General features: G+C 42.3%; 1 protein-coding gene across 3 annotated transcripts in view; it reads right to left on the bottom strand.

Annotated features, from left to right (window-relative positions):
* The window catches only part of LOC146822634 (uncharacterized), a 1,280,275-nt gene that overhangs the window by 277,962 nt on the left and 977,069 nt on the right, over positions 1 to 25,244 (bottom strand). For all 3 annotated transcript variants that reach the window (XM_085606818.1, XM_085606816.1, XM_085606817.1), the window contains one exon: positions 1,007 to 1,133. In XM_085606818.1, coding sequence (XP_085462944.1) covers positions 1,007 to 1,133 — 127 coding nt within the window. The remainder of the gene's footprint in view (positions 1 to 1,006; positions 1,134 to 25,244) is intronic.

Raw genomic sequence — 25,244 nt, 5'->3', positions numbered from 1 at the left:
CTGACTTTCTATGAGAGAAGACTTCTTCACGACTCTGCTGATTTTCCGTGCCCAGCGTGTTGAGCTTCATGCTTGAGCACTCATGCTTTTTCCCTTGAACCTTAAACTTGGTTCATCTGATGCTGACACCTCCCTGATAGAAATTTTCCTTGACCTTTTTGATATTTTATTTAGAATAGGGAAGTTCCTTTATTGAACAGGTTTGGTTGATATTTTGCTTGTTGTACGTGATTATATTTTGTATCTTCTTCCTTATAGTATACAAATTCCTATTGCATGATAATTTAAATATGTATGCTCTCAAAATAAAGTTTCTTCAATTTTGCTGACTTATTTAATTTACAACCTGAACTAAATTGTTAACAAAACCTATAAGATTGGACACTAGACTCTCTGTCTTTCCTGCGGAGCTACATTGGTTTTACTGTACTTGAAATGTATTGCCACTGTTACCTCCTCTCTTACACTTCAAGTCAACAACCAAAGGTCCATACGACCAATGTGGAATTCTCTGTAATGATTTTACTAAGAGATTGAGATTCAGAAATCCTGTTCTATCACTTTGGATGAATAGGTCTTTCTAAATCGCTCCTCCAACTTTTCTGTCTGTCCTAGCTACTTTCCATTGCTATTGACATGCCATATGGGCTCCACACCTTCCATTCTTAAAGCACTTAGATCTAGTTTGAGTTTAACTAATAACTTTTCCATTTCCTTCAGTCCTGTTGGTAATCAGGAAAACTCTCCCCCACATGCTTCACTCTTACCGTTGCTGTCCCAGTGATTTGGCACACATCTCACATATCTTTGTAATTTAGCCTCATCTTTCTCAAATATTGAGTTTCTTTTCTGCAACTTTTGATACTACTGCTTGACATATCTGTTTGCCACCCAGTAAGTTCTTGCACCAATACATACTCAAATAGATCTAATATTTACAATTCAAACAAACATTAGCAATTCTTTAGGAGAGACTTGATGTGATTTTCAGGTCTAATCATTTTACCTTTCCATAGTGCAATTTATGAATTTGATATTTTTTAAAACTTTGAAGTTTTTCCAGTAGGTCACTCATTTCCTTGGAAATTTCTCCTCCTGCAAGACTCCAACATTCATCTTCTAATACTGAAAACCTAAAGAAAACAGGCAAGGTACAGTTATTAAAACTTTTCATAGTTAAAGCAAGATTCTATGAAATAAGCACATTTGAAAGTATCACTACAATGCACTCTCATTAGCAAATATGATATATCCAGTCACATATTTCTGTTTGCATGCTCATCTTTACTCATACAAGTAACAACAATACCAACAAAATTAATAATACAATATTAACAACCGCATAGTTCACAAAAGAAGTTTCTTTGATAAGTCACATTATCAAGCAAAAAACTGAAGATCTTTATTGGCATACGTCTACTCCATCACTCTAATTTGCTACTAGTGGAAACATAGGTTTCTACAAAAACCACCCCTTTGACCAATCTTTCTCTGGATGCACACCCACAGTCTGGAAAACATGTCCTGCTGTCATTCACACCACCTCCTCTCTGCAGACCTTCAAAAAGAACCAAGGGCCTAATTTAGAGTTTGGCAGATGCGGACGGGCCATTAAGCATCCTCTGTTTATCCATCCACTGACATGGAGGTATTCCTGTCATATTTGTTAGCGTATGGTAGTTTGACGAATACAAGTCTGTCAACTCCATTGCCTCGGCCACCCTTTCCTTACTCCATCAACTGCGATATACCCTAAAACACGATAGAGGGAGCAATGGAAAATGACTACTGCATCCGCCATATTTAGAGTGTAATTTCGGCCGATGGAAATATGGTGGGACCTACTCCACACCTGTATTGGGTTCTAAATAGCCAAACCCTGCCCGCAACAACCACAAATACTGCTCTATCAAGATTCCGGCTACATAAGCCTCTATCTGGTGGTGGTACAACACAATGCACAGCAATATAAACGGTAAGTACAATTTAATTAACTATTTGAAATGCCCAATATTAACTACCAATGGTACTAAAATAACGTGCATGTACAGCAAACTATATTTAACATTGGTGTACCCTGTCTCCCTCTCTAGTCACAAGCCTCACTGCATACCCACATCAAATACTCCTTTGATACATTTTAATTACTCCGACACCTCAAGATAGTAGGTAAATGAACATATTTATAAAACTAGATGGCCAGACAAACATAATGCTAACAGTCTACAGTTAAGCTGTTTAACATTTTCATGAAATAAATGTTTACTAATAGTATCTCCAAATGAGAGTTTTTAAATAAAACACACATTTATTCTGCGTCTACCCATAATTCCACTTTACCCACTTACCACACACTCCGCAATCATTTGATGCAAAAAAGTACCCCAAGTAGATATTTCTACAACCCATTCATTGCTATGTTATGATTTTTAACGTCACACATAACATCAAGAGCAGGATACACACTCCCATGACAAACATTATACTCATATACTTAAAGTAGGTGTAGACATAATATGGACTATATGTGAATTACAATATCTGAAAATATTCCTACATTTCAACACAAAAAAGATACGTTTAAATGTATTCATACAAACCCCCACTCCGAATGCCAAACAAACTAAGCCCACACAACAAATGTCCTACTTCCTGTAACACACATGATAAATTAACTATATCTTACAAAATTCAACACAAAGGAAATAAAAAGACCTGAAAATGGAAGTTAATGGCTAATATAAGCAACATATTGTAATATGTAATCACAGATAGCAGGCAGGTAAACAACAGACACAAAATGTTCAAGTATAACCTTTATTAAAATTAAATAAAGAGGAACAATAACAATCTTCTTCCTCTGGGAAAATCTTCTTCCTCTGGGTTCATAAAAGCATTTGAAAATGAATAGAAATCAAAATGTGGAGTTGGGGAAGAAAAACATAGTGTCATATAACAGTGTTATATGTAGGCTCCAGACTGTCAGCTTGCATCCACGTCATAGAAGTAGGGTCCTCCTCATGGAGCTCTGCAACCTCCTGGAGACGAAAGGGCACCAACCTTTTGCATGGGGTGATTTTTTAGCATTATTTTAGAGTGGCTTGGCTAGGGATTTCTGGGTAAGAATATTTATGGGAATGGTGAGGCTTCAGGTATGGAAGTGTTTTAGTGTATAGGATGATTTATGAACAAGTGGAATAGTAGAGGGGGAGGTGGAGGAACTGGGTAAGAGGGAGTAATTGGTTGGGCTTTGGAAGGAGTCAAGGCTTTAAATGAGGTCAGTGTATAAAATGGGGGTAGATGAAGAGATGGGGCTGGTGTTCATGAAGCACTGGTAACATAGGAGGCACTAGCAGAGACAGAATCTCTCTGTGTGGCAGGTAGGGCAGAGCACATGTCATGAAGGATGTCAAGCACTTGCCACAGTTGCAAAATGACACCTTGAATGGTACGCAAGAATGCCATGTGCCCCACAGAGAGGTTCTTAAGAACCCCTAGCACCTCCTGTGACACCGGTGATTGCATGATAGGGGCAAGAGGAGAGATGCCTGAGGCAATGGAGATAGCAGTTCATATATGGATTGGATGGTAATTTTGTACATGGGGAACAGGTGTGAAGGTAGTGCTGGTGCTAGGGATGGTGGCCACAGCAACCGCCCAAGTGGCCTATGATATTTCAGCTGCTACCAAGAGGGGCCTGCCAGAGTAAGAGACCTGCGATTTTGATGTTGTAGTGGCCTCCTTGCCAGCCCCATCACTTTCGTTGCCACGGAGTCCCTCGTTGTTGTTAGCTCCACCTTTTGACCCTCGTTGGCCCCCTTGCTGGTCCCCCGAGGCGTGACCTGCATCTCTCAGACTTACTCCGAGGAAGCTGAAAGCAAACATATGCACACATCAGTTTCATACTGCAGTGGAAAATACAAAAATGTACACCCATCACAGAGATCCATAATTTATACATTTGACGTTAATTGTCTCAATAAAGTCCATATAATGTGATATCATAAATGGGATGAATTTGATTTCAGCAGACCTGTCCATCATAATACAATGTGTGACATCAGACCTCAACTATAAAAACATATTATAGTTGAGTTCTTACTTCACAATTCCTGCTGCCAGAGCTAGCAGCTGAGGGGAAAGACAGGTCAGGTCATGGAGCATAATTATAGCAGCTGTTTAAGGAATAAAACAAACATTGTTCTTCTTTCTTCTGCTCGGTTTTTCTAGCAGTATAATGACAAGCAGAAAGGAGATATTTATGGCAACATAATTTTTTTATACACTCCTTAAGAAATTATAGAAAAGTTAGAATCTTTCGGCATATTTCCACACATTTCAAGCTAGTGCATCTTTAAAAAAATACTGATTTGTATTGAACTGATTCTAATATCATTTTGCAACAAATATCTAACAGCTTTTTGATGTGCTTAATTTTTCACTAGAGATTATATTTTAATTCTTCACGTTTGCAAACATGCTCTCTCTTAATATGACAGACCTACTCAACAAGGATTTAAGTGATTTGTGGGAACCTTATGAAGGAATTCAGCCTTCATGTAGTCATGGATCTCCTCAGTGACTTGCAATATCTTTTTAATGTACAGCGGGGGTTCTTTATCCTATATATAATCTATGGCCCCTGTAATAGGGATATAAGTATATAATTGTAGTTTGTGATATAATATTGAAACCTGAAAACCGTTCAGGATTAACAGCAAAGTAATGGGGTTTTTTCTTCGCATGAATAAACATACCCCATTGCCACTGCTCATTGGCCTTCAACTGCCTATCCAAGTTGGGGTAGGCCACTACCAGAATGTACCACATCATCGGAGTCATTGAGAACCACACCCTCGTTTCCTGCTGAGAGTAACTGCTAAGTTTGCAGGAAGTGATGAGGAGGGTCCACCGCTGAAGTCCCTCCCAACATTTCTGGCAGTGAATGCTGCGCCACCTGAAGACACCCTGCCAGCACACTAGTCTAGCAGTAAACAGCCAGATCTTTTTTTTGGCTGTGGCTGACCTACAAGGGAGATAAAAATAGCAAAAAAATGCTATCAATAATCATGTCATATTAAACATCACAATTTGTATAACATTTTATATATACATATATATATATATATATAATATATATATATATATATATATATATATATATATATATAGTGTATACTATATGCATCTATGTAGAAATCTATCTATCTATGTAGAAATCTATCTATCTATCTATCTATGTATATCTATCTAGGCTGTTTTTCAGCCGAAACGCGTCCTGTCTGGAGTGGCCTAATTCAATAAATCAAGGCTGATGGTATTCTGTTCCTGAGTGCCGTTTCTTTCACTAATGAGGTGATATTTATTTTTCATATATATATATATATATTATCTACTGGCGGTCGCCAGTAGATAGTTATAGTTAGGACCGTGTTTCCATAGGAAATCCGCAACATTCTATTTGGAATAACTTTGGCGTCGGTTGACGAATCCTCGCGAATTTTTCAAAACTAATGGGGCGCTACGCTCCGCTCCTACCCTGAAAGTTTCGGGGTGATTCGTCAAGCGGGGGCTGAGAAAAAAGGGGGGTCCCAAAACGCGTTTTCCCCATGCATTTTTCCATAGGACCTTTAGTCCGAGCTACAGCCCGAACGGCTGAACAGAATTATGTGAAATTTGGCAGAGAGGTAGCCCTCAGGTCAGGGATGTGCCTTTTGCAGGTCTTGTGTAAATCTGTTCAGTATTTCCTGAGAAAATAGCATTTAAATCATTATATATATCTGTGGGCGCGCTCCGAGCGCTTACCGTGCGCTTACGGTAAGCTTACCGTACGCGCACGGTGCCGTGCGCGAGCGCGATTCTGATTGGTGGTTAGATCAAAGTAAACATTCGAATCGGTCGAAATCAGGAAGTTGTGGTAAATATTTCATTACCGGTACTATTTTTTATGCGGTAAAGTCTAGTAAGAATAACTCAGTAAATATAAGAGGCAGAATCCGTGGTATTAGAGGTTCTAAAAGGCTTTATTCCTCTACAAAGGAAATACAATTCGAATTGCAGGCTTCACACTCCATCACCATGAGGGTTCAGGAAGGAAGGCAATACATTATTGACAAGTAATGGTATTTATATGGAAAGTCATTACATTAAGACAGATGCAATAGGCGTAACAGCTGATAATACAGATATAAAACACATACGTAATGAAAAAAGGCGTAAACATAGGTGTGACTAAATACGTCATTTAAACATGATGTCACAAGTGGGTGGCTCCATGAGAGAATCCTGCAATGTCAGCAGAAATACTTGGCAGAGATGCGCGCGCAGCCGCATGACGTGTGATTGACGTGCAACTAGAGGGTGAAGGGGACTTGACATTTAGCTCTACATGTGGAGACAGAAGTCTGGGGGGTCATGTCAACCTAATCCCAAATCATATCTGATATCTTATGTTTAAAGAACTGTATTATCCAAAAGAAAAAGTCTCTCGGACGGAATCTTTTCTATACTGACTGTTAGTGCGTGTACAAGCGTCTAAGTGTCTACATGAGATGCGAGGGGGCAGGAATCTTCCATGGTAACAGGGGCTATGAATTACTTGCATGAGGACAGTGAGGCCTGGCCCTTTGCACGGTAGCTGGAAGAATGTTTACCTAAACCACTAGACAGGAATGCATCGGATGAGGAGCGGAACAGATAATCTTGAAGGTGAAATACAGTTTTTGGCAGGCAACAGGCTGGATCAGGCACCGTTAGCCGCGCAGGGAGTAGGACAAAGTTCATGGATACAGATGTAGGCTCAGACTGGAGTTTTCAGAGGCAGAAGGCAGGAAAAGGCTTGATGGCAGAATTCAGGGCCTACTCGCCTGAATCTGTGAAATGTGGAAAGTGAACCTCAAAGTCGGTGGCCTTTCATACCTAGGAATGGAATATCTGACCCATTCATGGTGGATCTGATAGAGGACATGTTGACGGTGGACGCACATGTATTTGCGTCTTCAAAACTGGAACTGGAGGGAACATACATGTACTTATAGCATGCACATGGAGCCGTTGGGGTCTACGATAGGGGACATAACTGATGACAAAATTCATATTTCCTCATTCCCTCCTTGTCCCCTACGGACCCTCAGGAGATATCAATCTTCATCAATCCATCGATCTGTTCATATAGCATCATTTGTTCTTCTTTCTTCTTCCGGGTTTTTGAACGAAAACTTGGAGGTGGGATACACGATGTGGCACACAGGCCACAAATCGCTGGCCCACATTGTAGACATAAGCAGCAACTGAATAGTATGAGAAAGCCAATACCTAGGAAGGATAGGATCCTCCATCCCCAGGCTGACAACATGCTCCAGAACCAGCCGGACCAAGTCCAGGTGCCTGGGCTCTGGTGTATCTGGCTTATAATCTTATGAAGGCGGGTTATGGCTTTATATACTGACGGTGAATTTTCTGGTATGAAAATGCAGCAACTTGATCCGATGACTCTACAAGCTCCGCCCCTATCGGCCAGGATGACGTCAAGGACAAGACGATTTTGAAGCACAACAATCCGCATAGCAGACTGCTCTTCTGTTAAATTGCCTAAGGCGGAAGTAGTCTCGTTTACTACTGCTTCAAGGGTTCTAGTTAATCTACGTATCAGCTTACTATTAGTGACTGTACCTATATAGGGAAAGAAACCTTTATTGAAATCTGTATATTGTTCCCATGCCGTTTCAGTGTAGTCGACAATCGGGAGATCTCTCTGCTGTCTATTGTGTACTAAATGGGTATTTCTGTGATAATCAGGAGGAGCTAGGAAAACAGGTGGCAGAAGGAATGCTATGTAACAGGTACCATCCCAATCTAGAGGTAGACATATATATGCGGACTGGCCACATATGAAGTAAGAATGACGGGAAGCTCTAAATGTAGATTTGCCTTGATCACTGAATTTTATTACAGTGGTGCATTTACTATGGCCCATGTGTATGGAACCATTCTTTCTTACACATAGTTCCCCTTTTACTGGGAATACTGACATAGCGGGCAAGATTGGTGTAGCTTCGGATTCGACATTCAGAATCTGGAGGTTAAGTGTAAAATTACCTAATCCATATACTTCATTTTCTAGATCAGTTCCTGTTCTTTTGGGAAGTCCCTCCTTGTTAGGGTAGCAGACTTTAAGCAAAACCAAGTTCAGGTTTCCCCATACCCAGTTGTCTTGATAAACTGCGAAATTTGAATCTAGGGAATTAATCAAACTAAACCATGCTCCACAGGAGCCATTGTGTGTGAACGGATATGGAAAGAGGGGCAAAACTCCCTTATAGTTCTGATAAGGAGGGAGTCGGCCACATATCCAACAATTTGTAGCATTGCTTGTCTGATGGGAATGATGTAACATACTAATGAATGTGTTGTTGCGCAGCGCAAATCTATAGGACAACTCATGCAGAGGTAATTCACTAAAAGAATGTTCAGCAGTAACATTATAAACACGTTTAGAAATAGGGTAATACATACGAAGTAATATACTAGTTATAATGATCAGAAAACTTAGAAAAAACAAAATTAATAGTGTTACTGTGCAATGACTACGAAGCGATTTACAATACGCATGCTTTTTAAGCTGCATCTGTTGATTTCTTTCTCTATTCCGGTCTAGAGGATACATGTCAGAGACAAATTCAACCGATTCACCTTGGAGAGGACTTAAACAATCAAATTGTCTGACTTGCTAGACCTTAATTTTAGTTTATAAAGTTCCGTTTTCGTGGGTTCAACCAAGGGGAGCTTTGAGTCTGTCTGTGAGGAAATGCAGGGTTGAGTGTTCACACTGGACGGTAGTCCATAAAATTTCTTGATATGACTCGAGTGCAACCACCCTTTACGTCCCTCGATCTTCACGGCTGTCCTTGTTGCTAGTAGAACAAGTTTTGGCGATTTCCACCTAGGCTCCAGTTGGGTCTTCCGGTCGAAATTCCGCACTAGGACCAGATCACCTGGGACCACGTCATGGGGCTTCACCTCAGTGTTATCGGGAAAAGCTGCAGCTACCTGTGAACGACAAGATTGTAGTGCAGACATCAAGGAAGCCAGGTAATCTGTCAGCATATTACAGTCAACATCAGTGATTTTGCGAGGTATAGGCGTCCCCCACATATTTGGTGGTCTACCGAAGATCACCTCGTACGGGGATAGCCCTGTTCGAGAATGTGCTACCATTCTCATGTAAAAGAGTGCAACTGGTAAGGCTACTATCCAATCGACACCTTTTTCTCTACATATTTTGGACAATCTAATTTTCAGAGTTTGATTATGGCGTTCCACGAGACCTGCTGCCTCAGGATGTCGGACACAGTGGAATTTCCATTGGTAGCCTAACAAAAGTGAAACGTGTTTCATTAATTCGGATGAGAATGGCTGGCCGTTATCTGAGTATACAACACGTGGCAAACCATATCGTGGGAAGAATTCTCGCACTAGCTGTTTGGCAGTAGTCGGGGCAGTGTAATCTGAAACCGGGTAGGCTTCTGTCCAACGGGAAAGAGCACAGACAACTACGAGAACATATTTGAATCCTCGACATCGTTCCATCTGGATATAATCCATCTGGAGGACTTCAAAAGCATGATCGGGAGGTTGAAATCCACCCTGCTCTACGGGGATGCTTTTACCTGGATTAAACTGACAACATATCATACAGGTACGTACTTTCTGTTTGGCTGCTGCTCGCAAGTGTTTGTTGAACCAAATGTGTTGAATACTGTCTAGCATAGCTTTTTCTCCTAGGTGCGCTGGACTGTGTATTGTGTTAATGATGACTTGAACCATGGAATCGGGAAGAAACCATATAGATTTTTCCTTCGTCATCCATCCTTGATCCGTTTGGATCCCTCCTAATTCAGTCCCTTTCTTTATTTCTTCTGGTGTAGCGTGTCTCTGTATGTCAATTATATCAAGGGCGGGATCCTTAACTGTCATGCAATGTGTTGGTGTCGGAACTATTGTCTTTGTCGCGTCAGTTGTATGAGTCTGGTTCTGAGCAGTCTGTTTAGCTGTTCTGTCAGCTAGGTCATTACCCTGAGAAATGATATCGGTAACTTTTGTATGAGCTTTGCATTTCATAATCGATATTGCAGTAGGTAAATGAATCGCATCTAATAGGGCTTGAATGAGGGGTCCGTGTTGGATGTGGGCACCGTGAGAAGTTAAATAACCTCTCTCTCGCCACAGCACGCCGAAGTCATGGACGACTCCGAATGCATAACGTGAATCTGTGTATATGTTGACTTTCTTATTTTTGGCTTGAATACAGGCTTGTGTCAGAGCGATGAGCTCTGCTGCTTGAGCTGACAAAATGTTAATACAATTTGTTTCAATGACTTCAGTGTCTGTTGTGACTGCGTAAGCGGCCACTAACTCTCCTGTACTTGTTCTCATACATGAACCATCTACATACAATGTCAAGTCTGGATCTAATAAAGGGATATCTGTCAGGTCTTGTCTGGGTTTTGTCGTGATAGTAAAGACTTCAATACAATCATGTGCTAATGGATCTGTTCCATTTACTGGCAAAAGTGTGGCAGGATTTAACGTATTACAACGTCTGATTTCTATGTGTGGCTGAAACAATGTCAATTCGTAACCGGTGAGTCTCGCTATAGTCAAGTGCTGTGTTTGTGTGCGGTTCAAGAGAACCTCTACTGCGTGTGGTACTTGTACTGTCAATTGATGTCCTAACACTATGGCATCGCTTTGTCTGATTGCTAAAGCTGTTGCTGACACTGATTTCAGGCACGCAGGAAGAGCCTGAGCTACTGGATCTAATGTACTGGAGAAATAAGCACATGGTTTGTGTGATCCTGCTTGTTCCTGAGTGAGTACTGACAAGGCAGTACCTTCGCGTTCTGTAACAAATAGTGTAAACAGTTTATTGTAACATGGTGTTGCTAAAACAGGTGCTTGGCATAAAGCTTTCTTTAAGTTTTCAAAAGCATGTGTATGTTCTTGAGTCCAAGGGAGGACAGTCGGTGTGGCGGCCTCCTGTGTTGTCAACTGGATGAGTGGTTTTGCTAGAAATGCATATTGAGGGATCCACTGCCTACAGTATGAAGTGAGGCCTATAAAAGCCCGCACCCCCTTTTGTGTCTTGGGTGATGGCATGTTAGCAATTAACTGGATGCGGTCGGGTGTAAGCTGTCTTCCCTCCTTGGACAGCGAGTGCCCAAGGTAGACAACTCGCGGGACACAGAATTGCAGCTTAGAAGGGGACACCTTGTGCCCCTTGTCGGCCAGAAATTTTAAAACCGTCAGTGACGCTGTTTCACATTCAGGTTCGCTTCGGGCGGTGATCAGCAGATCATCGACATATTGAAGCAAGGCAGTGTTAACTGGCATGTGGATACTGTCAAGTTCTCGTTTTAGTGCTTGGCTATAGATGCTGGGGCTTTCTGTAAATCCTTGAGGTGCGCGTGTGAATTTAAAACTTCGTCCATTTAAACTGAATCCGAACAAATATTGACTTTCCGGATCTATTGGGACGCTAAAGAAAGCATTCTTGAGATCAATTACAGTGAAGAACGTTGCTTCTGAATCAATAGCAGTTAGTAATGAAGAGATATCTGGGACCACAGGGTATTGTGGTACAATACATTTATTTAATTCGCGCAGGTCAATAACTAATCGATATACTGGTGATGCTTTTGGATCCGTTCTTTTAAGAATCTGAATTATCGGGGAATTGCATACATTGGAGTCGGTTTCGACAACCACTCCTTGTGCAATGAGTTCGTCAATGATTTGCAGTAAGGCCGCAACAGCATCTGGTGGTAACCTATATTGTCGCATTCGTGGTAGTACTACTCCTGCTTTTAGTGTGACTCGATATGGTGTAATGTTCATGCAACCAACATCAGTGGGGCCTTGTGCCCATAAATGCGTAGGTAAGCTCTGCAGCCGGTGATCCATGTCTCTGGACACGTAGTGACCTTTAAAATCACGTAAAAATAATCGTACTCCTTCCGGAGAACAACATATTATAGCTCCTAGAGCTTTCAATGTTTTTATACCTAACAAGTTTTCTGGACATGATTTAGTAAGCAATAAATCTGTAGTTCGTGTCAATGGACCAACCGTAAGTGGAAGGGGCTGTGTTACGTCATTAATTATAGGTTTTCCTGAGAATCCAAGGGAAATATTTTGTGAGCCTGAGAGGGGTGCCCCTGGAACTTCACTGCGTCGTATAGTTGTTCTGCTTGCCCCTGTATCAAGTAAGAACTTTCTGTCTTCCCCTAATAGTTCACTATGTACATAAGGTCCCTCTTGATCTACAGGAACCTCAATAAGGGGTAAGCCAACTTCCCTCTCTAGGCTATTTCATGTGTATCGCTGATAATCAGGATAATCTGCTTGTGCATACTGGTACATCTGTTGCGTTGTCGCTTGTGTGGCAGCAATAGGCTGCGCTGGTGGTGGTGCTACGGTCTGTTGTGAAGCTGCCTGTTGCTGAGCTAGTTGTTGCGGAGCTGACCTATGTTGTGCATGCTGAGGATTTTGTTGTTGATTCTGATCCTGTCTAGGTGGACGTGGTCTTTCCTGAGTTCTACCCGTGGCGATATTATGTTTCAGAACTGGACAATCGTGTATATAATGACCTTGTTGTTTACAATAGTTACATGTCCCTTTAACTGGACCTGTTGAATCACCCTTTTGGTGACCATCAGCTGGAACTGACTGAGCAACAAGCATTTTCATTTTTGTATCTTTCATACGTCTTTGTTCGTGTTCTTGTTCTTCTCTAATTCTATTGTGGTGATATTGTAACATCTGTAACATCTGTGACGGGGTGTTACCTTGCCAGGTACTCTCAAACTTCAATACTCTATTCTTGACTTGCGGCAGGGAATTTTCAACTAATTTTGTCACAAACAAATGTGGGTATGACTCGCTACTTGCTTTTATGCCACTATTTATACCAAAACATTTTTCAAATCGGGAATAGAAATCACTAGTGTCTTCATCTTGCTTTTGTTTACAGGCTGAGATTGCACCCCAGTCCTCCTTTTTCGTAGTTAATAAACGTGGCAGTACCTGTACTAGTAATCCTGGTAGTGCTGTAGTCTTTTCCCCAAGCCCTGCTCCTGCAGCTCGGGCCTTTTCTTCGTTTTCTAATGCTGTCCAATCTATCTTTTGGTCTCCCACCTCCCATTCCTTTTCTTTGAGTTTCTCGTAAACACCGGCAGGCATTAACACTTTCAGTATTTTCATAATGTCGGGGTAGGTATACTCTCCCATGAGTAGCATGTCTTTTATCTCACGGTGGAAACCTGCTGGATCCTTGTCATGGCTGGGTACTACTTTCTTCATTTCTAATAATTCGATTTTAGTTATAGGCGTGTACACAAACACGCGTGTAAAGTTATTACCTTCACCTCTGATTGGGTGTACTTCGCGTAACGGATTCAGTCTATCTATGTGATACATTTTTCTTCCCATAGTGGGAACTGGAACGTGTTCTGGGCACACGAAAGTTATATACTGGTTTCGAAATTCTAGAATTTCTTTAATCAAATCAGTACCTGAACCTCTCCATTTATTCGTGAGTAATTCGGTCAATATGTCAGGTAAGGGTCCAGGATCGGAGTGTTGACTTTTATATAATATAAGGAGGTGTTGAATCATGTATATACTAGCTAAACGCTGTTCGTCTGGGGCAAGATTCAGAAACGTGTGTGCTAGTGCATTATCACTGTATTTGTCGGGACAGTCAACCCATTGTACTGCTGACCTGGCTAATTCTTGTTCATCCATGGAATCGAGCATATGGTACCCCCTTCGGTCTCGGAGTAATTTATCAGCGGCTTGGAATAGGTGTTCAGGGGACCTCGTATTTAACATAGGGGTTTGAAAATGTCTATTACATTCTGGACGTATCGGGCATATCGGATCATTGAAGCCTCTAGTATTATTATGGGGTCTTCCTCTACCTACGTAAGCTATCGTTTCTATTTGTTCTGATTCTTGCTCCTCCTCTCCCTCTGATTCAGTTCTGTCTGCTTCTCGTCTTTCTTTATGTATTCGCTCTACTTCCTTGCGGATCTTTCGGCACATAACTACTATGCATGGCTGTTTATCATGTTTCTCGTCTGATATGTTCTGACCCCATTTGGCAAGTTTTTGCATGGTATCATGATCTGCCCCAGGCCTGTCTTGGTTCCTGATCACGCAGTTTATGAAAAAACGTAGTAGTTGTCTTTGTACATCCACTTTCTGGTATTCCATAGCTTCGTTAATACTTTCTGGGCCTCGCCCTGTTTGGACAAAGTGATATATATTGTCTAGGTGCTCAACCATTCCTGGTATCGTCATTAAATACAATGTAGCCCGTCTTATACGTAGTGATGATATTAGCAATCTGTCCTGTTTACCTGGCACTGGATCGTATCTACAATCCACAAGATGTTCTCTAAACATGTCGGATGTCACTAGATGGGGTGTACTTTGGAGTGCTAAATCTCTAAGGGTCTGTTTATTTCGTGGTGGGGTGGCAAACATGTCTGTCGTACCTCCTGTAGCACCGTCTGAGGTGCTAGGCACGAAAGGATTCGTTGGACATAAGATAGAAATTGTAGATGCGGGAAAAACAGTAGAAACGGACGGACCTGTTGGAACTAGTGCAGGAGTTTGCTGCTGCGGAGATACAGACGGATGCTCTTGGTGTTGAACACCATCGGCAAGCAGTGTGTGTGGTATGGTATTAGCATACTCGGGAGCTACGTCATCTAAATAAGAGGAAAGGAAAACGTCCTTTGCTGTTTTAGGATGTGCTTTTGTCGGGAGCAATGGAGGAGTCAAGTCTTTTGGTATTTCCGGGGTAGCCTTAGGTAATCCTTCGGCCAGAAGAGGATACATACCATTCATAAGAGTGTTTCTTTGTCTATCTACTTGTTCCGATTTAACTCGGGTACCTTCCTCTATTAATAAATTTTCTCGGGTTTTATTCGAATTCTCCCTACCTTTCTCTTCCTGTCTGAGCGCCTTTTCTGTACGTCTGAATGATTCTTAACGCCATAATTCAATGGCATCTTTCTGTGACTGTCTGGCTTTCTTTTTCCATAATTCTTCTTCTACTCTCATGATGCAGTCTGCATCCCAGGTCCCCGCTGAGGGCCATCTTTGACTCTCTGGTAAATCCTTGGTGTAGTCCACCCATAAATCAAGAAATAACACGGCATCTAGGCCATGCTTATGATACATAAAGTACCCTGGAGTGTCCCTAGGTGGGATGGGAACAGCTTCTTCGAGTACCCCTTTTCTGGTTTTGATCTGTCTTAATTTCGAAAAGAACGGCATTTTTAGATCTGGTTACTTAATCTTAGACAACCTTAATACAAATAAATACAATAATGAACAGTCATTCACACCACAATGTATAGAACGTATTAAAACATTTAATGTTTAACATTTAACGAATAATGATGACTAATAAGAAAACTAGTTACTGACATAATACTAACACTAAATAATACTTAATTATATGTAAGACATACTAGATATACTGCTAAACAGTACAGATACACTGCTGAAACAGTGCAGACCGGATTTGTGTACCCAAACCCGTCTTGACCGGCACAGACTATGTGCACGTTGAAATGCCTCCCCGGCAATGGTACTCACCGGGTAGCTCGGAACGGAAGGCCTCGGAACTGAACTGAAACTGGACCGGACTGGACTCGACTCGACTGGACTCGGAACTTCGGAACCTGGTGGGCCTCTGTATACCTCGGATCTTGCTCTCTCAGCTAGGCTCTGGTCGGGATACTTCGCACTTCTCACCGCCTCGTCTGGGTGTTGATCGCAGCCTCAGTCACCTCCGCTTGGCCGGAGGGAGATACAGGAAATCCTGCAGGTACGCGTTTTTGTCCGTTCAGCTGTGGCAGGAGACCGGGCCTGCAACGCACCTCCGGCGCGTGAGATGAGAAAGTGTCCCTGTTCGGGCGCCAATTTCTGTGGTAAATATTTCATTACCGGTACTATTTTTTATGCGGTAAAGTCTAGTAAGAATAACTCAGTAAATATAAGAGGCAGAATCCGTGGTATTAGAGGTTCTAAAAGGCTTTATTCCTCTACAAAGGAAATACAATTCGAATTGCAGGCTTCACACTCCATCACCATGAGGGTTCAGGAAGGAAGGCAATACATTATTGACAAGTAATGGTATTTATATGGAAAGTCATTACATTAAGACAGATGCAATAGGCGTAACAGCTGATAATACAGATATAAAACACATACGTAATGAAAAAAGGCGTAAACATAGGTGTGACTAAATACGTCATTTAAACATGATGTCACAAGTGGGTGGATCCATGAGAGAATCCTGCAATGTCAGCAGAAATACTTGGCAGAGATGCGCGCGCAGCCGCATGACGTGTGATTGACGTGCAACTAGAGGGTGAAGGGGACTTGACATTTAGCTCTACATGTGGAGACAGAAGTCTGGGGGGTCATGTCAACCTAATCCCAAATCATATCTGATATCTTATGTTTAAAGAACTGTATTATCCAAAAGAAAAAGTCTCTCGGACGGAATCTTTTCTATACTGACTGTTAGTGCGTGTACAAGCGTCTAAGTGTCTACATGAGATGCGAGGGGGCAGGAATCTTCCATGGTAACAGGGGCTATGAATTACTTGCATGAGGACAGTGAGGCCTGGCCCTTTGCACGGTAGCTGGAAGAATGTTTACCTAAACCACTAGACAGGAATGCATCGGATGAGGAGCGGAACAGATAATCTTGAAGGTGAAATACAGTTTTTGGCAGGCAGCAGGCTGGATCAGGCACCGTTAGCCGCGCAGGGAGTAGGACAAAGTTCATGGATACAGATGTAGGCTCAGACTGGAGTTTTCAGAGGCAGAAGGCAGGAAAAGGCTTGATGGCAGAATTCAGGGCCTACTCGCCTGAATCTGTGAAATGTGGAAAGTGAACCTCATAAAGTCGGTGGCCTTTCATACCTAGGAATGGAATATCTGACCCATTCATGGTGGATCTGATAGAGGACATGTTGACGGTGGACGCACATGTATTTGCGTCTTCAAAACTGGAACTGGAGGGAACATACATGTACTTATAGCATGCACATGGAGCCGTTGGGGTCTACGATAGGGGACATAACTGATCACAAAATTCATATTTCCTCAAAGTGTCGGCCGCCATTTTGTCTCTCGCAGTCTGAGGGGGTGAAAAACAAAGGTGGATAACGTGAAAAGGGGGCAGGCTGGACAGTTCCTGACCCCCTAGCCTTTGTCAGGGGGTGTCAGAAGGACCCCCAAGGGCAAAAAATTAATTTAATTTTTTTTTAAAAAAAAATCGCCGAATGCGCGCAGCGTACGCGCACGGCGTAAACGGAGAAATTCCGCGAAATTTCGCATAATTACGCGTACCGTGCGCGCACGGTAAAAAAATTTTTTCAAAAAGGAAAGCTTAAAAAAAAAAAAATGTGAGGTAAGGTTGGCTCTTAAAAGAGCCGTTGGGTTCATAGAGGGATGGAGGAAAGAAAGAATGGGAATATTATGAGCGTCTACAAACGTGCTGGTCTATCTTATTGTTAATAAGGGGAACACTGGTCTCCCCAAAAACAATAAGACCAGAACACGTTATACACCTCATTACAACCCTCCCAAATCGAGGGTTAACGTCCAGAGGAGCAGAAGAAGGTGATGCTCCCACCTCAGAGGAAGGGCTCAGCTGAGCTGCCGATGATGTACTCGGCTGAGCTTCTGAGGCTGGGCTCTGGTGACTTACTGAAGAGTTTTCTCCAGTATGTCGAGCAAAGGTCCTGGGATGTCTATCCCTAAGGTGTCTCATCATAGAGTGATTTCCAAAGGAATACTTTTTCCTTGGATTTCCTCTAGATAAAACACGGTCACAAAGTGTGCAAGTGACCAATGGAGCATTGACCTTTTTCTCCCCCTCTGGAAAAGTAAAATACTCCCATACAAAATAATTCTTCTGTTTCCTCCTTCTCTGGATGATGGTGGTGCTGCTAGCCTCACTCTCAGAAGAGGTCTGCTGTTCTGCCATTGTATCTCAATGTCAATTCAGCTCCTTCTCCTAAGGGATCTCAAGCAGTAATGAGGGGAATGGGTGTGGTGTGGGAAGTTTCTGGAACTGAAAGTAGTTTCAACCAATGAAAAGTGTTCTTTCAAGCAGTAATGAGGGGAATGGGTGTGGTGTGAGAAGTTTCTGGAACTGAAAGTAGTTTCGACCAATGAAAAGTGTTCTTTGTGGATCACATGACCTACCGTGCGCGCTCCGTAAGCTTACGGTACGCGCTCGTAAACAAGTACGCATGCGCAAACGTGACGCTTACGGAGCGCTTACGGTGCACGTACGTAAGATGCACTCGCGCATGCGCATTACACGCCCCTGCGTAACCGCGACGTTGCTTCCGCGTGTACGCGTACGTCACGTACGTATCACATAAGCGCGCTGTACTTATGACGTGCGGAGCGCGTAGCGTCAGCTTACCGTACGCATATCCTATTACGTACGCGCACCGTACTTATGACGTACGGAGCGCGTAGCGTCAGCTTACCGTACGCGCACGGAAAAAAATGCATAAAAAAAAAAAACCTTTCCAAAATGCAGAATATAGTACATATATTATTTTATACATAGGTTTACAAAAAATCTCAAAAAAAAATTTGCATTTAAAACACCGTACAAATTCACTGAAAAAACCATAGGTTTCACACACGTTATAGTTACGAATTAGCATTTAAAAAACCTTGCAAATTCACTGAAAAAACCATAGGTTTCACACATGTTATAGTTAGCTGTACATTTCACTCGTAAAAAACCAATGAAATTCCACGTTATAGTTAGATCAGGTAACTATAACTTGCGCGACCGCAATCCACAATGTGTCATTTGAGATGTCATCATTGATGTGATGAGTGATGTCACTGACCATGTCATGAGTGATGTAATATGTGACGTCATCAGCAGTGGATTGCGGGCGCGCGAGTTATAGTTACCTGATCTAACTATAACGTGGAATTTCATTGGTTTTTTACGAGTGAAATGTACAGCTAACTATAACATGTGTGAAACCTATGGTTTTTTCAGTGAATTTGCAAGGTTTTTTAAATGCTAATTCCTAACTATAACGTGTGTGAAACCTATGGTTTTTTCAGTGAATATATATATATATATTTCCATAGTTTTGCGGCTTCCTTTCCCCCTCGCCCACAGGTAGCTGGTGCGCCACAGCCAGCGGAGCAAACTGCATGTAATGATTCTGTGTAAACAATCAATTGTTCCTGGTCTTTTGTTTATGTTTACAATGTGTATGAAATATGTGGTCAACCCTGTTTTCCGGTGCGTGATCAAGACTGCTTTGCAGTCGAAACGCGTAATTGGATTAAAAACAACTGACTGTGAATTCATCCCTTGAGTGTGTGCTAAATTTGGTTTTACACAGAATACATTGACTGCCATTGCTCCTTTTTCCATCGCCCAAGAACATGAACTCTGTGTGTTTGAAACGTGCTGAGCAGTTTATGGATGAAGGGGGAGACTTACTCTGCTGCATGGAAGTCTTCAATTAAAGGTGTTTAAACTCCCTGTGGCAGTGTCTTCATTTGGGGCGACCTGTTTGTTGGATTTTAGCGGCGTGCTCAGCCGCGAAGACACCCCGCTGCGAGGTATGCAGATCCAGCGCTTGGTATCACCGACTGCAATGGAATGGGGGGCCATATTGATTGACATTTAACAAACAGCCTGACAGAGTTTGCAGCTCCCTTCTCACCCACTGGGGTAAAATGTGTATTATTGTGAAGGACATGGCGGCACCCACTGGGATTAGACTTTGAGGGACTGCAAGTACCAACATACTTAGTTGCATACACCCACTAGGGCGGGTCTTGGAGCATTTATCAGATGTTCCTCAACATTGACTGCCATTGCTCCTTTTTCTATCGCCTGTGAACAAGAACACTGTGTGTGTGAAATACGTTGGACAGTTTATTGATGAAGGGGGAGACTTACTCTGCTGCACTGAAGTCTTCAATTAAAGCTGTTTAAACTCCCCGTGCCGGCGTCTTAATTTGGGCCGACCTGTTTATAGGATTTTAGCGGAGTGCTTGGCCACGAAGACACCTCGCTGCGAGGAATGCAGATCCAGCGTTTGGTATCACCGGGTGCAATGGAATGGGGGGCCGTATTGACAATTAACAAACTGTCTGACAGAGTTGGTAGCTCCCTTCTCACCCACTGGGGTAAAACGTGGATTATTGTGAAGGACATGGCGGCACCCAATGGGGTTAGACTTTGAGGAACTTCAAGTACCAACATGCTTAGTTGCATACGCCCACTGGGGCGGGTCTTGGAGCATTTATCAGATGTTCCTCAACATTGACTGCCACTGCTCCTTTTTCCATCACCCGTGAACGAGAAGTCTTCAATTAAAGGTGCTTAAACTCCCTGTGGCGGCGTCTTCAAATGGGGCGACATGTTTGTTGGATATTTGTATATATATATATATATACACACTTACATATATACACATACATATATATACACATACACATATAGATTCACTGAAAAAACCAAATGTTTCAGGGACGTTATAGTTAGTTGGACATTTCAATCGTACAAAACCAGAGCAATTCGGCTGTTACAGTTAGTTCAGGTAATTATAACTCGCGCCCCCGCAATGCACTGCTGATAACGTCACATATTACATCATTCATTACATGGTCAGTGACATCACTGATGACATCTCAAATGACAGCACTGATGACATCACTGATGACATCATCCAGTGACTGTGTGTTTCTGTAAAGTTTAAATATGTTATATATATAATATATATATATATATATATATATATATATATATATATATATATATATATATATATATTACCTACTGGCGGTCGCCAGTAGGTAGTTATAGTTAGGACCACGTTTCCATAGGAAATCCGCAACATTCTATTTTGAATAACTTTGGCGCCGGTCGACGAATCCTCGCGAATTTTTCAAAATAGGTGGGGCGCTACGCTCCGCTCCTACCCTGAAAGTCTCGGGGGGATTCGTCAAGCGGGGGCTGAGATAAAAGGGGGGTCCCAAAATGCGTTTTTCCCATGCATTTTTCCATAGGACCTTTAGACACAGCTACAGCCCGAACGGCTGAACAGAATTACTAGAAATTTGGCAGAGAGGTAGTCCTCAGGTCAAGGAAGTGCCTTTTGTAGGTTTGGTGTAAATATGTTCAGTAGATTCTGAGAAAATAGCCTTTAAATCAATATATATATCTGAGCCAGCTTACGGTGCGCTTACGGTACGCTTACCGTACGCGTACGGTGGCGTGCGCGAGCGCGATTCTGATTGGCTCTTAGATCTTAGTAAACATTCGAATCGGCCGAAACCAGGAAGCGGCGGCCGCCATTTTCTCTCTCGCACTGAGAGTGATGATTAAAATACAAAGACCAAAAACATGTAAAGGGGCTGTTTGGACAGCTCCAAAACACCTAGCCATGTTGAGGGAGTCCCCAAAGATCCCCCAAGGCCAAAAACTGAATTTTTATTTTTTCGCTAATTTCGCCGATTACGCTTACCGTACGTGTACGGTAAAAAATTTATTTAAAAAAAAAAATTATCCACACTCTCCCCACCCCGTGTGCAAATGGTGCCCGAAGGGCACCATTTGTGCATGGCTTATAACAGGATGCGAAAAATTAAAATATTACCTTTCAAAACGAAGTGCATCATATGTCCTCCATATGCGCACGGTGCGCGAAGCGCATCGTGCGTACATGGCCCATCTAGCGTAACGTGGGCACGCGGTGCGCGTAGCGCACCGCGTGCCCACCGTGCGTGCACGGCACTAACTGCGTAAAGTGGGCGCGCGGTGCGCTTCGCGTACCGCGTACTCACTGTGCACGCACGGTGCGCGAAGCGCACCGTGCGCTCACGGAACGAACTGCGTTAAGTGGGTGCGCACGCCACGAATGGCGCAAAGTAACTTAGCATTTAAAAAACCGTACAAATTCACTGAAAAAACCATCGGTTTCACACACGTTATAGTTAGGAATTAGCATTTAAAAAACCTTGCAAATTCACTGAAAAAACCATAGGTTTCACACATGTTATAGTTAGCGGAAATTTTACTGATAAAAAAACCAATGAAATTCCCCCGTTATAGTTAGTGCAGGCAACTATAACTCACGCGACCGCAATCTTCTGCTGATGACATATGTGTCTTTATGAAAAAAAAATATTTGTAATATATGTATAGCTAAAAATGTATGGAAGAAGACATGGGCAAATAAGTGTCCAAATACAGTATTAGCATCAGCAGAGGATTGCGGTCGCGTGAGTTATAGTTGCCTGCACTAACTATAACGGGGGAATTTCATTGGTTTTTTTATCAGTAAAATTTCCGCTAACTATAACATGTGTGAAACCTATGGTTTTTTCAGTGAATATATATATATATAGGCCAAGGTGTATTAAAGAATGAGTGGGTGTATAACTGTCTGAATGGATGATTTAGTAGTTGCATGACTGACTGTATATGTGAGTGATTAAATGTGTCTTACTGAATTAATGGGTTAGTGACTGATACAGATATTCACACAGTTTAGTTGGTTTGTTGGTGTGTATGCGGTTGCATGGGTTGGTGAGTAGCTAAATGAGGGTCTATATGAGTTATTGATTGGTTGTCTGAGTATGTATCTGTATGGGTGCCTGAGTGTCTGAGTGTTGTGACTCTGTGCATAGATGTGTGAGTGGGTGAGTCACTGGGTGTATGTGTTCAAGAGTGCGTCTGTGAAAGGCTGTATGGTGGGTGAGTGTGTGTATGTGTGTGTTGGTGAGTGAATGGATGCCTCAATGGTACATGTGTGAGTAACTGCATATGTGAAAGGCAGTATATGTGTGTGTTGAAGTATATAAATACTATATGTGAGATTGAGTGATTGTGAGAGTGGCTGTATGGATGAGTGTGTGCTTGTATTAGTTATTGTATAAAAGTGTAAGTATGTGTTAGTATATCTTTGGACGAGGGAGGTGGTGTGTGTATAACTGTATAGGTGAGTAAATGGGAGTGTGATTGATTCTTTGCATGACTGACTAGGTGTGTGAATAACTCTATGGATAAGTGGGGGTGTGTGAGTGTCTGTATAAATATGTGAGTGCATATGATAGTGCCGTATTGATGGTTGACTGCATGTATGAGTGACTGTATGGGTGAATGAGTGGATGTGTGTGTGTAGACCTAGGAATTAGTGAGTGGGTTTGTACTAACTGGTATTGGTGTGGCGATGGTTTCGAAAATGGTAGTCTGTATTTTAGAGTGGGTGTATCAAAGGTTATATTAGGGTATGAGGAGATGCATAAGATTATCACGTGGATGATGTCATCAGTGATGTCATTTGAGATGTCATTAGTGATGTCATCAGTGATATCATTGAGCATGTCATGAATGATGTAATATGTGACATCATCAGCAGTGCATTGCGGAGGCGCGAGTTATAGTTAGCTGAACTAACTATAACGGGCCAAATTTCTCTGGTTTTGTACAAGTGAAATGTCCAACTAACTATAATGTCCCTGAAACATATGGTATTATTCTCAGTGAATTTCTAAGGTTTTTTAAATGCTAATTTCTAACTATAACGTCCCTGAAACCTATGGTTTTTTCAGTGAATTTCAAAGGTTTTTTAAATGCTAGTTTCTAACTATAATGTCCCTGAAATCTGTGGTTTTCTCAGTGAATTTCAAAGGTGTTTTAAGTGCTAATTTCTAACTATGCCTACAAAGATAGAACATGTGCAGAAAGAGGAAGAAAGGCACAGAAAGAAGCAAGAGAAATGCAGAAAGAGGCAACAGAAGTCCAGAAAGTCGAAGAAAGGTGCAGAAAGAAGCAAGAGATGTGCACAAAGAACCAACAGAGGAGCAGAAAGAGGTCTTGTTGCAAAGGCATTCTATGCCCACAACGTTTTGCAGACTGGTACTGGTGGTAACCTACTGACTAACCAGGCCCGGAGCCAGTGCTATGCTGAAAGACACTTAGAATACAGTAAAACACCTACATACACTAAGGTACACTATGGGTTGGGGTTCCCCTGTGATTGGCGTGACCTCCCCTGTAGGGCCCTAGTACATAATAGGGCAGAGGGATTAAAACTACCTCTAACTAAAAAGTGCAGAAGGAGGCTAGAGAAGTACAGAAAGAAGCAACACCGGTGCCGAAAGAGGCAAGAGAGGTGCAGAAAAAAGCAAGTGAAGTGCAGAAAGAGGCAAGTGAGGTGCAGAAAGAAGCAAGAGCAGTGCAGAAAGAACCAACAGAGGTATACAAATAGGCAAAAGGGGTGCATAAAGGGGTAGGAGAGGTACACAAAGAGGCAAGAGAAGTACAGAAAGAGGCAGGAGGGGTACAGAAAGAAGGAAGAGAAGTACAGAAAGAGGCAAGATAATTGCTGAAAGAAGCAACAGAGGTGTAGAAAGAAGCAAGAGAAATACAGAAAGAGGCAAGTAAGCTGCAGATAGAAGTAAGAGCAGTGCAGAAAGAACCAACAGAGGTGCAGAAAGAGGCAAGAGGGGTGTAGAAAAAGGTAGGATGGGTGCACAAAGAGGCAAGAGAGGTACAAAAAAGGCAGGAGGGGTGCAGAAAGAAGGAAGAGAAGTGCAGAAAAAGCCAACAAAAGTGCAGAAAGAGGCAAAAGAGGTACATAAAGAAAGGCCAGGGGTGCAGAAGGCAGCAAGGCAGGTGCAGAAAGGAGCAAGTGAGGTGTAGAAAGAGCCAACAGAGGTGCAAAAAGAAGCAAGAGAAGTGCAGAAACAGGCGAGAGAAGTGCACAAAGATGCAAGAGAATTGCTGAAAGAAGCAACAGAGGTGTAGAACAAAACAAGAAAAGTGCAGAAAGAGGCAAGTGAGATGCAAAAACAGGCAGGAAAGGTACAGAAAGAGGGAAGACGAGTGCAGAAAAAGACAACAGGGCTGCAGAAAGAAGCAAATGAGGTGCAGAAAGAGGCAACAGACGTGCAGAAAGAGGGAAGAGAGGTGCATAAAGAGACAACAGGGGTGCAGAAAGAAGCAAGACAGGTGCAGAAAGATGCATTATAAAGTGCAGAATGAAGCAACAGGGGTGCAGAAAGAGGCAAGAGAAGTGTAGAAACAGGCAAGAGAAGTGCACAAAGAGGCAAAAGAATTGCTGAACGAAGCAACAGAGGTGTATAAAGAA

Source organism: Triturus cristatus, chromosome 5_2 (genome assembly GCF_964204655.1).
Source record: "Triturus cristatus chromosome 5_2, aTriCri1.1, whole genome shotgun sequence".
Lineage (NCBI taxonomy): Eukaryota > Metazoa > Chordata > Amphibia > Caudata > Salamandridae > Triturus > Triturus cristatus.
This window is presented reverse-complemented; position numbering and strand designations above follow the sequence as displayed.